General features: G+C 48.0%; 1 protein-coding gene across 1 annotated transcript in view; it reads left to right on the forward strand.

Moving 5' to 3' along the window:
• The window catches only part of LOC139279660 (uncharacterized), a 32,595-nt gene extending 19,213 nt beyond the window's left edge, over positions 1-13,382 (forward strand). The window contains 1 exon segment of the mRNA XM_070898765.1: positions 13,128-13,382. Coding sequence (XP_070754866.1) covers positions 13,128-13,382 — 255 coding nt within the window.
• The last annotated feature ends 730 nt before the right edge of the window (positions 13,383-14,112 follow it).

Below are 14,112 nucleotides of genomic sequence, written 5' to 3' on the forward strand. Positions count from 1 at the left end.
AAACACATGAAAATCCCCACCATTATGTCATTCCAAAGCTGAATACATCATAACAAAATCAAAAAAATTGTGTCCCAATAGGCAGGCAATTATGTTTACAATGTTTATGTAGCTGCAACACCAATCTCTGACATTAATGTTTGACATTTAAGTTGAAAAGTATGAAAGGCAGATTTTGGGATATTGTATTGAACTTCAGTTTTTTTTGCCAACTCACTTGCACATCAAATCGTTTGTTTTTTGCTACAATATGGAAAGCATGCATTGCATTAGATTTGAAAAAATAGTGCTAAAGCTGCGGCCGCCACTCTTTCGCCAGCTTCTGACGGTTCCCGTAGCAGCAGCTGTTTTCACGCTTACCTTTGCGCTGCTGGTAACTGGCATTGCCATACTGGAGAAATAGCAGCGTTGTGAAGTAAATCGGTGTATGTCGCAAGTGCGAACTTTGACCCTAGTGCTGAATTCAGTGCTGGGTCCTAAGCACGCCAGGTTTGTCATGTCTTCAACTATCATTGTAACCCATGTATAACTTGACCTAAGTGGTACACCTTGAGAACATTGACCACAAGGGTGTGAACTTGTGGGCGACACTCCTAACCTGGACTTAAAAGGGGAAGCTCCACCCACCTTCATCACTTAAAGGTAACTGGTCACAGAGTGACCTTCTCTCAAGTATGGACCTGGTGTGCATTTATACTGTATAGGAAGGACATATCATTGGTGATGAGAAACTGGGATTTAAACCACGCGAGCATGGCCACTAGCAGCACAGAAGAGAGGTACTGTGTTGGTGATGATTGGGGTGACTTTATTGAGAGACTACAGCAAAGTTTTGTCACTAAGGAATAGTTGGGACAGGATTCAGCCAACAAACGCAGGGCTCATCTCCTGACGGTTTGTGGATCCAGAACGTACTCCCTGATGAAGGACCTTCTAGCGCCAGAGAAGCCGGCGGACAAGACATTCGAAGAGCTCAGTAAGTTGATCGGGGAACACCTTAAACCAGCGAGCAGCATGCACATGGCGAGACACTGGTTTTACACGCACCAGCAGCAAGAAGGGCAAAGCGTTCCAGACTTCATAGCAGATCTCCAGCGACTGGCAAGCCTATGTAAATTCCCAGATGCATGCAGAGCGAAGGTTCTGCGAGCTTTTTTTATTGAGGGCATCGGGCATGCTGGGGTTGTCAGGAAACTGATTGAGACCAAAGACTTGACCTTGGAAGCGACCACTCTGATAGCCCAGACATTTAGCTCAGGGGAAGAAGAGACCAGAATGATGTATGACAAAAATCTTGGCTCAAATGCGGCAAACGACCAGGGAGACAACATTGTTAACGCGGCCCACAGTTCTCTAGGCAGACAAGGGCAATCGGACATGCCCCAGCATGTAGTCGAACCCAAAGGGGGAATTCAACAGAAACAATGGCTAGCTGTACGGCGATTCATGCCATCGCAATGGACAATGCGGCCAGTAATGGGGCCATCAACACCTGTCAATGGTGCGCTTAAGGACAGTTAATCAGAGACAGTCAGAGACGATTGACTGATAATGGACCTTTTGTTTCCAACAACAGGGCCTCCAGCTCATGCTGGAGGTGTGGAGGCAAACACCCAGCCAGAGCTTGCAGGTATCAGCAATATACCTGCAAAAACTGCAATGTCAGCGGTCACTTGGCGCATATGTGCAGGAAACCTGCAGCCAGGTTGATGTACGAGGAGGACGGGCCCGATGTAAGCCCTACGAGGCCAAATGAATATTGGGGGAAATCGCTGGAAGCTGAAGTTCAGCGAGTTCATGTGGAGCACATATACAGTTCATATACCAGGACGCCACCAATAATGATGAAGGTGCTCGTCAATGGCATCCCAGTATTAATGGAGATAGACACGGGGGTGTCAAACAGTTCAAAAGGTTGTGGGTGTCAAAGGCCAGGAGACCAAAATTATTGCCGATTGACGCACAGCCATGGACATATACAAAGGAGATCATTCCGGTGCTAGGCAGTGCCACGGCAATTGTGACCCACAAAGATTCGGAGAACAGGTTACCACTCTGGATTGTCCCGGGGGACAGTCCCGCACTATTGGGGAGGAGTTGGCTTGCTATCATGAACTGGAAATGGGGCGATGTCAATGCAATTTCTTCAGTGGAGCGAGTATCAAGCTCACAGGTCCTGGACAAATTTGACTCATTACTTCAACCCGGCATCGGCACTTTCATGGGGGCCAAGGTAGTGATTCACGTAAACCCGGATGCCAGGCCAGAACACCAAAAGGACAGAGCGGTGCCGTACGTGATGCGGGAAAGGATAGAATGTGAATTGGACCGCTTGCTGAGGGAAGGCATCATCTCGCCAGTCGAATTCAGTGACTGGGCGAGCCCGATCGTGCCAGTGCTCAAGGCAGATGGGTCAGTCAGGATATGTGGCGATTACAAGGTCCACCATCAATCGGGTGTCACTCAAAGACCAGTACCTGCTACTGAGAGCGGAGGACCAATTTGCGACGCTATCCGGTGGCAAACTTTTTTCAAAATTGGACCTGACCTCAGCTTACATGACCCAGGAGCTGGCGAGTGAGTCGAAGAAGCTGACCACCATCATGACACACAAGGGGTTGTTTGAGTACAACAGATGTCCGTTCGGGATTCGTTCACCCGCCGCGATCTTTCAGCGAAATATGGAAAGCCTCCTCAAGTCGATTCTAAAGACGGTGGTTTTTCAAGACAACATCCTCATCACGGGTCGCGATACTGAAGAACACCTCCACAACCTGGAGGAGGTGCTACGCAGACTGGACCGGGTAGGGCTGCGACTGAAAAAGGCGAAGTGCGTCTTCTTAGCTCCAGAGGTAGAATTCCTGGGGAGGAGGGTAGCAGCAGACGGGATCAGACCTACTGCGTCCAAAACGGAAGCGATCCAGAGAGCACCCAGACCCCGTAACACGACGGAGCTGCGTTCATTCCTGGGGCTCCTGAACTATTTTGGTAACTTTCTTCCCAAATTGAGCATGCTGTTAGAGCCGCTACACGTGCTCCTATGCAAAGGTTGCGATTAGGTCTGGGGGGACAGCCAGGAAAGGGCTTTTGATAGAGCATGCAATTTGTTATGCTCCAACAAACTGTTAACATTATATGACCCATGTAAGAAACTTGATTTAACATGCGATGCGTCGTCCTATGGGGTCGAGTGTGTGTTGCAGCATGTGAATGCCAATGGTCAGTTACAGCCGGTAGCTTATGCCTCCAGAAGTCTGTCCCAGGCAGAAAGGGGCTACAGGATGGTAGAAAAGGAAGCGCTAGCATGTGTATATGCAGTAAAAAAGAGGCACCAGTACCTGTTTGGCAGGAAATTTGAGCTGGAGACAAATCACAAACCCCTAACGTCCCTTTTGGCTGACAACAAGGCCATAAATGCGAATGCATTGGCCCGCATACAGAGGTGGGCACTCACGTTAGCAGCCTATGACTTCACAATTCGGCACAGACCGGGCACTGAAAACTGTGCCGATGCACTCAGCAGGCTCCCACTAGCCACCACTAAGGGGGCAACTGAGCATGATGCTGAGATGGTCATGGCTGTTGAAGCTTTCGAAAGCGAAGACTCACCTGTGACAGCCCGTCAGATTAAAGACTGGACAAATAAAGACCCGCTACTGTCTTTAGTTAAGAAATGTGTCCTGAATGGGGACTGGGCAGCCAGGTACGGGGCATGCCCTGAGGAATTTAAACCGTTTCATAGGCGCAAGTGTGAACTCTCGATTCAGGCCGATTGCCTACTGTGGAGAAACCAGGTAGTGATGCCCCAGATGGGCAGAGAGGTGTTTATCAGAGAACTTCACAATTAGCACCCAGGCATTGTCATGATGAAGGCAATTGCCAGGTCACATGTTTGGTGGCCAGGGATAGATGCAGACCTGGAACTTTGTGTTCGCAGCTGCAACACATGTGCTCAGCTGGGCAACGCACCCAGGGAAGCCCCCCATAGCCCCTGGTCCTGGCCCGCCTTGCCATGGTCATGCATCCATGTGGACTACGCAGGTCCTTTCATGGGAAAAATGTTTTTGGTTGTAGTAGATGCCTACTCCAAATGGATTGAGTGTGCCATTTTAAATTCAAGCACATCCTCTGCCACGGTAGAAAGTCTACGGGCAATGTTCACCGCCCATGGTCTACTGGATGTCTTGGTCAACAATAATGGCCCGTGCTTCACAAGCACTGAATTCCAGGACTTCATGGCAGGCAATGGAATCAACCATGTCAGAACGGCACCGTTCAAGCCAGCCTCAAATGGCCAGGCAGAACGAGCAGTGCAGATAATCAAACGGGATGCTCAGAATACAAGGGGGTTCCCTACAAAGCCACTTATCACGCCTCCTGTTGGCCTACAGATCCTGACCACACTCGCTCACAGGAGTTCCAGCCACAGAGCTGCTCATGAAAAGGACGCTTAAAACCCGGTTATCCCTTATACACCTCACCATGAAAGAAATTGTTGAGAGCAGGCATCAGTCACAATGTGACTACCATGACAGGAATGCGAGGGCGCGATGTACTGATGTCAATGACCCTGTTTTTGTCCTTAATTACGCTGCAGGGCCCAGATGGCTTGCAGGCACTGTGATTGCCAAAGAGGGGAATAGGGTTTTGGTAGTTACACTTACCAATGGACAAATCTGCCGCAAACACGTGTGTCAAACTAAAAGGAGGTTCAGCAATCCCATAGAAGAAGCAGAGGAAAAACACGATGCAGAGTTCACTCCACCACAGGTGACCGAACACTGGAACCAAGTGGAGGAGAGCCCAGTCACTGTGGGTAGTCCGGACAGGCCTGAGGCACCACAAACAGCAGACACTCAGGCCAGCGCCCAACAACCGGAGCCCCAACTCAGGCGCTCTACAATGGAGCGTAAACCACCAGAGAGACTTAACCTGTGATCCCAATTCGACTTTGGCCGGGAGGTTATGTCATGTATTCAACTATCATTGTAACCCATGTATAAGCTGACCTAAGCTGTACACCTTAGAACATTGACCACAAGGGGGTGAACTTGTGGGAGACACTCCTAACCTGGAATTTCAGGTATAAAAGGGGAAGCTCTAACCACCTTCATCACTTCAGTGCTGGCTAATAAAGGTTACTGGTCACAGAGTGACCTTCTCTCAAGTATGGGCCTCGTGTGCATTTATACTGTATAGTAAGGACCTATCAAGGTTAACCTGTCATACAAGCAGGCTGACAGTGGCGATGTCAGCACCTCTTAAAAGGACTGACACTTCGTTCATTGGATTGAAGGGCTTTTTTTTATTTTATTAAACTGGTGGCTTGCTGCAATAGATGTGAAAAGTTCGTTAAGTGTGTAGGGAGTGCTGCTGGCCGATTGCAAAGGCTTGGATGGTAAATTAAGGCCTTTGAGAAGAAAGAAAATGCAGCAAATACTCAGCAGGTCAGGCAACATCTGTGGTGAGAAAAACAGATTTTACGTCTCGGGTCGAGATGCTGTCTGACCAGCTGAGTATTTCCAGCATTTTATGCTATCATTTCACGTTTACAGCATCTGCTTGCAGAGGGAAGAGGAAGACATAGAAGAGGAGGAAGCCGCAGAGGAGCAAGCTGAAGAGGAAGAAGGAGAAGAGGGGGAATCAGAGTGGGGGGAAGCAGATGGAAGGATGCATCTCAGACAGCCACTTTGTGGCCAGGATATCGGGATGGACTCATCTGCAAGTGGCCACAACCCCAATTCATTTTTCAATATTAGTCCCATACCTTACCATCTGTTACTGACCATCACAACATTCTCTTGGCCATGATGCTGACATAAAAGCCACCACAAAGCAAACTTTCCAAACCACCTATATACATCCATTGTGACATCAAGAAATCAACTCTCCTGTATGCATTCTCTTAGTGAGTGTCTTGTGTGTGCCTTTGCCTATCCTACTCATGTCAAGCATGGTTGGTGGAAGGCTACTGACTTTCAATGGGGGACACTGAAAATAGCCTTGCTGGTTGACCTTGAGGAGCAGATAGCTTGGAATGTCAAATCAATCTTCTTCTTCTTCATGCTCCTCTCCCTCTTCTCGTCATCCACTGGCTGGGCAGGCTGCATTTCTTGAGTGTGTGAAATGAGGAAGGCACAAAGATGGAGTGTGGTAATAGGAGGGTGAGAAGGCATGAGGTGCATGCCAGAAGGAGGATAACGTATGAGGATACCCCAGCATAATTTGTCCTTTCAGCCCGACCAAGGGCGCAGCCCTGCCCCTGTCAAGAATGGCCTGCACTGTCCCCTCCAAAGGGGGTGAGGTAGGGCTAGGAATGGGAGATGTGCCTCATGATTGTTGCAGATTGTTGGTAGGAGAGTAATTGGGGGTGGGGTCATGCATTGAGCAGTGTATGAGGCTAGTGTTGCAGTTGGTAGGAAACGGCTTTTGAAGATGCATTCACTGACCTTGACCAGTGGTCTGAGGTCTTGAAGATTCTTTGATCACTGGAGCCAAGTGGTGGGAGCAAAACTGCTGGCAGTGAGGGCCTCGGTGATATGATCCCACATCGTTCTTTCTGGAGGGCCTCCTGGCCCCTGTGAGTAGAGGGCCTGTCTTGCAGTGTTGACCCCCTGCACAAAGCTAGAGTGCTGCATGCGAGACCCTGGGTGCCCCCTCCATAGCTTGCTGAGCCATTTGTGTAAGTGCTGAGGTATTTATCCCATTTTTTGAGATTAGGAAGGGAATTAAGCTTTAAGAGCTGAATATTTACATTTAGGACTTTTTAAACATGAAAGATTTTTTAAATGGCAGAAAAGGCTGAAAACCGCATTATTTCACTTAATTTTAATTTGTATTGCTTCAGTGTGCAAGGTCCCTTTAATTCTCATACCTCTTCATTGCCCACAATTCCTTGTGAGCTCCACAACCTCACTTCCAGAGGCCATGGGAAGTTCCAACGCTGTGCCTGCATGCAAACTTCGCCTCGGATGCCTCCAGAAACGCCACCAGGATGGTAGGTAAGTGCTGCGCCAACAATCTCCCTTCCCCACCCCAGATCAATTTTGCTCCGTTAGCATTGCGGCCATTTTCAGAGGCCGTTAGCTCCATGGCTAAAATTTATTTCTCCCTCGGAGAGTCAAAAGCATTTGAAGCACTGGAATGTTGCCTCCCTCAAAAGTAATATGCTCCCTCTAGACAAATTTGCATATTTCGCCCAGCACACAGACAAAATAATTATTTTCAGAGGCTAATTTTAAATTCATATTGGTAGATTTTCAACTATCAAAGCAGCTTTGCGGATCGGTTGGCCTTATAGAACCCGCTCGATTTTCATTTCCAATCTGCATTGAAGTTTTATGCTTAGGTAGTAAGTTGAAAATCTACCCCGTAATATATTGGCTTATCTAAAACTTCACATAAAACTATATGATACGTCCTTACTATACAGTATAAATGCACATGAGGCCCATGCTTGAGAGAAGGTCAGTCTGTGACCTGTCCTTTATTCCTTAGCACTGAAGAGATGGAAGTGGGTGGAGCTTCCCCTTTTATATCTGAAGGTCCAGGTTAGGAGTGTCTCCCACAAGTTCACCACCTAGTGGTCATTGTTCTCATAGTGCACAACTTGGGTCAGATTATACATGGGTTACAATGCTGGTTGAATACATGACATCACCTCCCTCCCCAAAGTCTTATTGGGATCACAGGTTGAGTTTCTCTGGTGGTTTACGCTCTCTTGTAGAGCGCCTGAGTTGGGGCTCCGGTTGTTGGGCGCTGGCCTGAGTGTCTGCTGTTTGCGGTGCCTCAGGCCTGTCCGGACTGCCCACAGTGACTGGGCTCTCCTCCCTTTGGTTCCTGTGTTCGGTTACCTGTGGTGGAGTGAACTCTATATTGTGTTCTTCCTCTGCTTCTTCTATGGAGTTTCTTGACTAGAGACAATAGCGGGTCTCTATTTGTCCAGACTTTAATCTGACAGGCTGTCACAGGTGAGCCTTCGCTTCCGAAAGCTTCAACAGCCATGACCATCTCAGCACCATGCTCGGTAGCCCCCTCAGTGGTGGATAGTGGGAGCCTGCTGAATGCATCGGCGCAGTTTTCGGTGCCCGGTCTGTGCCGAATTGTATCGTCATAGGCGGCTAATGTGAGTGCCCACCTCTGTATGCGGGCCGATGCGTTTGCATTTATGGCCTTGTTGTCGGCCAAAAGGGACGTTAGAGGTTTGTGATCTGTCTCCAGCTCAAATTTCCAGCCAAACAGGTACTGGTGCATTTTCTTTACAGCATATACACATGCGAGCGCCTCTTTTTCTACCATCCCGTAGCCCCTTTCTGCCTGGGACAGACTTCTGGAGGTATAAGCTACCGGCTGTACCCTCATCCCCAGGAATTCTACCTCTGGAGCTAGGAAGACGCACTTCGACTTTTTCAGTCGCAGCCCTACCCGGTCTAGTCTGCGTAGCACCTCCTCCAGGTTGTGGAGGTATTCTTCAGTATCGTAACCCGTGATGAGGATGTCGTCCTGAAAAACCACAATCCCTGGAATCGACTTGAGGAGGCTTTCCATGTTTCGTTGGAAGATCGCGGCGGCCGAGCGAATCCCGAACGGACATCTGTTGTACTCAAACAACCCCTTGTGTGTCGTGATGGTGGTCAGCTTCTTTGACTCACTCGCCAGCTCCTGCCCAGTAGTGCGGGACCGTCCGCCGGGACAACTCAGAGTGGCAACCTGTTCTCCGAATCTTTGTGGGTCACGACTACCGTGGCGCTGCCTAGCACCGGAATGATCTCTTTTGTCTGTAGCTGTGCGTCAATCAGCGATAATTTTGGCCTCCTGACCTTGGACGCCCACAACTTTTCAAACTGTTTGATACCCATCAGGGACTGGCTGGCCCCCGTGTCTAGCTCCATTGATACTGGGATGCCATTGAGGAGCACTTTCATCATTATCGGTGGCATCCTGGTATATGAACTGTATACATGCTCCACATGAACTCACTGAACTTCAGCTTCCAGTGTTTTCCCCCAGCATTCATTTCTGCAATTTCTGCAGGTATTTTGCTCAATCTCTGCAAACTCCAGCTGAGTGTGTGCCTCCACACCTCCAACATGAGCTGCTGTTGGAAACAAAGGGTCCCTTGCCAGTCGATCGTCCCTGACTGCCCCTGTGATTGTCCTTGAGTGCGCCATTAACAGGTGTTGATGGCCCCATTATTGGCCGCATTGTCCCTTACAATGGCGTGAATCGCCGTTCAGCTTGCCATTGTCTCTGTCGAACTCCCCCTCTGGGTTCAACTACATGTTGAGGCATGCCCGATTGCCCTTGTCTGCCTAGAGAACTGTGTGCTGCTTTAACAATGTTGAATCTCTGTCCCAACCATTCCTTAACACAGTACCTCTCGTCTGTTCTGCTAGTGGCCATGCTCACGTGGTTTAAATCCCAGTTTCTCGTCGCCATTGATACGTCCTTACTATACAGTATAAATGCACATGAGGCCCATGCTTGAGAGGTCAGTCTGTGACCTGTCCTTTATTCCTTAGCACTCAAGAGATGGAAGTGGGTGGAACTTCCTTTTTTATATCTGAAGGTCCAGGTTGGTCATTGTTCTCACAGTGTAAACTTGGGTCAGATTATACATGGGTTACAATGCTGATTGAATACATGACAATATATAAGAGATATTTTATGGTTTGAAGCAAGATTAAGATCTGCTTTCAATAAACCGGTCCTAATTTTATTGAGCCCAAAATTTTAACACTTAGATTTTAAAATTCTCGTTGCTAACAGTGACTGTGTGCTGCTTTCCTTCGTTCAGTGTAAAGCAACATGAAGGCCAATTGTATTTACAGTGCTAAACATCATGTGCCGAAAATTCCGGCCTCGCCGGCTGCGTACGAAGGGTGGAGTTTCCGGGCGAGATGCGCATGCGCCAAAAACCGGCTTTTCCGATCTGTCAAGATTTCTGTAGACAGATCCTCCGCATCCCCAGAAGGACATCCGCGCGGGCGAGTTTGGGCTATTTGCTCAACTCATGCCCAACGAATATCCTTCAAACTTTTACGCCTGGTAAAAGCAGGCACATAGCTTACTTTTACCAGCATAAGAGTTTTAAAACATATAAAAATTAAAAATGTAATCATTCATTTTTATGTTAAAACCCTGTCCATTAAGATAAGTTTATTTTAACCCCATTAAAAAAAATCCAAAAAATATGTATTTTTTCTAAAACGTTTAATTACATTTAATTTCAATTCAGTTTAAATATGTAAGGTGTTTTTTTTTAAATTTATTATGTGTTTCTAGTTTTAGGGTTTATTCTCATTGAGAGTAATGGAAACTTGTAAAAACAGAGTCCCCATTATTAGCAATGGGAATACGACCTAGTGATTGGTGGTCCAGGCCCATATGACTTCAGCATTTCTGTACGTATGGGGAAGTTATCTCCCCGTACACTGCGCATCGAGTGAAGGCCTCCGACCGCAATCGAAGGCGCCTCCGTGACCGCCAGGTATTTTCTTTAAAGAATTTTGGGTTGGAGGCATTCATCCGAAGGAAGCCTCCAACCACAATTTTCCCCCCATTATTGCAAAGTGTGACGTTTGAATTTATAAAAATTACAAGTAGAAAACATGTATCTACTTCAGAAAAATATTTTCTTCTTCCCATTTGCTGGGATTAGAAAGTCTCTTGACCTCTAGGGGAACAATACTGCAAAATGTTCTAAAAGTCAAGTAAGCTGAGCTTTGTACAACACACCTGATGTAACCTTTTGCTGTGCTATCACTTAATTATCTGACCAAAGTGCAATCTTATTGCCCAGACTGCTGGCAGTAACTTGTGATGGAGCATCTTTGTTTGACATGTAGTAGTGATGGACCTGTTCCTGATTCAGTCAATCTTAATATCATTGGGTCTTTAAGCCAATTCTCAGCAAAAGGCTGAGAGGATGGCAGAGGAGAGAGAATGGGGCAAAGAGAGAACAGGATGAGCGGAATTGTCTAAAAAGTTTAATTAAAAGTGCTTGCCAATGTTTTTTGTATTAGAGGGTTATTATTACAGTATGAAGATGTCTCCTTATACTTGTGTAATTTCATATCGACACGCCTGAAGGCCAAAATTGCCCCTTTCTATAAGGCCCGTGGCCATCTGAAAGCAGCGGCCATTTTACAACGATCCAAATTGCCGCGGAGGGGCCACCATTTTGAACATTGCCCTCCTTTACTTTTGGAGCGGTGTAGGGCACCACTCCGCCCATTTTCCCGCCGCTTCGTGCACGCGCCGCCCTCTTACCGACCGGCAGTGGCTCCTTTCCAAAATTGCCCCTTGGGAAATTACCCCGTTCGTACATTGTCCCGCGGGATTGGCGTTGCCGTCGGTTGGCGCCCACGGCAGCTTTTTCTGTCAGTGCCCATTCTGTGGATTGGCAGGGCGGCCGCCCTTAAAGGGGAGCTGCCGCTGCCGGCGACTCCATGCTTTTTTTAAAAAATCGGTCCACTGCCAGGTCGGGCCGACAATTATGGCCATGGGTTCGACTGGGTTGCCATAAGGCAGCCTGGCATCCCCTCTTGAGTGCCAGGCCGCTGACCGATCCAAAAGCCTCCCTGGTGGCCCAGTGTTTGCCGTTAAAGTGGCCACAGATTTCGCAGCGGCCCTCCCCTTTAACTGATGGGGAGAGACGTTGTGACACACCAGCGCGATGACATCATCAGCGCGGCACTGATGACTTGCAGCGTCGGCCACTCCGACCCATCCCCACTTCAGCCCCGCTAGTGACGGACCGCACTTCTGTCCCGATGAAGAGGCCACTTCCGCTCCGCTCAAAAAAAACCCACAAAGTGCTGCATTTCTCCGGATTTTTTGCCCCATCCATTGGGGAACACGTCAAGAGGGGCGACTCGTTTCGAGTGGTGGGCAATTTTGGCCCCCTAGATTTTTTTTCAACTTCATAGTAGGCGTTCTGAAAATGATCAACTCAGAGAACCTGGAATTTCCAAAGACCCGTCAATATTTAAAGGATTTGGGGTAGAAATTCATACCCGCCGGAAATCTGGCGCATCGATCGTTTTTTTAAGTGTTTTATCTGCCGCACCGGATGAGGTGGCCTCTTTTGCGAAATTCAGCTCTTTGTCATTTTTTTTTTTCAGGCAGACCGGAAGTCGGTCATAATGGGGGCGGAAGTGGAGGCGAGACGGAGTCACCGCCACCGTCAATCATTAGCGGAGCGGTGATGACATCATGATGCGTGTGCATCACCACGTCTCTCCCCTTCACGTAAAAAGGGAGAGCCTTCACCATTTTAAAGCATTGGTCCACTGGGCCATCAGGGAGGGTTTCGGCCGGGCCAGTGGCCTGGCACGCAAGAGGGGGAGCCAGGCTGCCTGTTGGCGGCCTGGCTGAACCCGGAGGCTTAATTGTTGGCCCAACCTGGCAGGTGGCCGACAAAAACAAACATGGCGGCCGCGGCAGTGCGCCCTCGCCTTTAATGACCGCCGCACAGCCATGTCCCACACACAGAAGACAAGGTGCAATGAGAGAAAAAGTGTCGGGTCACAACGCGGCGGATCAAAGAATTTTCACGCTGAATTTGGCTGGAGGCACGGTAGAGCGGCGGTGCGCGCTTTGGTTACACACTTAGGACCCGTCGGCAGCAGAGGAGCGGAAGTGGGAACCGCCGGAAAATCCACCAAGGTGAATTTCACTAGTGGCGGCTATTCGACCGTAAATCGGCGACCACTGGACTCCGCCGCTTGGCCGCCGCTTTCTGGTGGTGAGAGACCTTATCGGGAGGCTGAATTTCGGCCCCTTAAATTTACAAACTTTAAGAAAATCTATTATTTTTAATAGAACCATAAAAGATGTTTTTTTTCAGATTTTCTTTTTCCCACGGATGCCTCCCTTAGGGCACTCCGAGGTCGGCTGTTTAGCTGGGGATTTTCAGTTGCTCAGCCAGCCTAGCGTCCTAAAAGATCACCTCCCTTAGCGCTCCGCTCCAAACTCAGGGCCCAGCTGGTGAATTTTGCATCTGGAGACGTAAACTATTTTGTGGCGCAAGATTTACCGCTGCCGCTTCTGAGAAGGTACCAAGGGCGACCAAAATTCCACCCCATAATATTTAACTCAGATCAGTAACTGCTCTTCTTTTATAGTTGCATCGTGTCCTTCTTCCGCAGTCTGATGACAAGATGTGCAGGTCTAGGCAGTCATTGGCTTTCTTTGTTCAACCCGATGATGATGTAATCATCACATGCTGTGATGGATCTAAGAAGTACCCTCCCATCAACTCTCTCCAGTATCTACAGCAGCGATTCAGTTCTACATACAACAAAACAAATTACGCTGATCCAATGAGTGAGCACAACAGCAATTACAAGGAGAAGCTTCTAGATTCCTTCGAGAAGTAACACAATCAAATCCATGTCAATGGATTTCTGATAAAAGCTATAATGTGATGATTTAAACGCCAATTTCGAAAGGGCTGTGGCAGAACATGTTGGGGCCCTAATATGTGATGTGACAGTGCAAGCTTGATTTCCTTCTTCACTAAATTACTAGTTTTTTCCATGCTTCTGAGAAGATACCATGGAAGGCGTGACAGGGCATTTCCACAGGAGATGAAAATGAGAAAGATTGCACATCAGAAAATAAGAATTAGGAGCATGTATAGGCCATACTGCCCCTCAAGTCTGCTCCGCCATTCAATAAGATCACAGTTGATCTTCAACCTCCACTCCACTTTCTCACCTGATCCCCATATCCATTTATTCCCCAAGAGTCCAAAATTCTAACTCAATGATTCAGCATCCACAATCCATTGGGGAAGAGAATTCCAAAGATTGACAACCCTACGATTGAAGAAATTCCTCCTTATCTCTTATTGTTCTAAACTCCAGAGAGTATCGGCCCAAACTGCTCCAGTTGTCCTTATAGGACAAACCTCTCATCCCAGGAATCAATCTAGTGAACATTTATTGCACCACCTCTAATGCAAATATATCCTTCCTCAGATAACTAGACCAAAATTGTGCACAGTACTCCAAGTATGGTCTCACCAAGTCCCTGTACAACTGTAGCAGGACTTCCTTACTCTTGTACGCTAACCCCCTTGCAATAAAGGCCAACATGACATTTGCC

Source organism: Pristiophorus japonicus, chromosome 14 (genome assembly GCF_044704955.1).
Source record: "Pristiophorus japonicus isolate sPriJap1 chromosome 14, sPriJap1.hap1, whole genome shotgun sequence".
Lineage (NCBI taxonomy): Eukaryota > Metazoa > Chordata > Chondrichthyes > Pristiophoridae > Pristiophorus > Pristiophorus japonicus.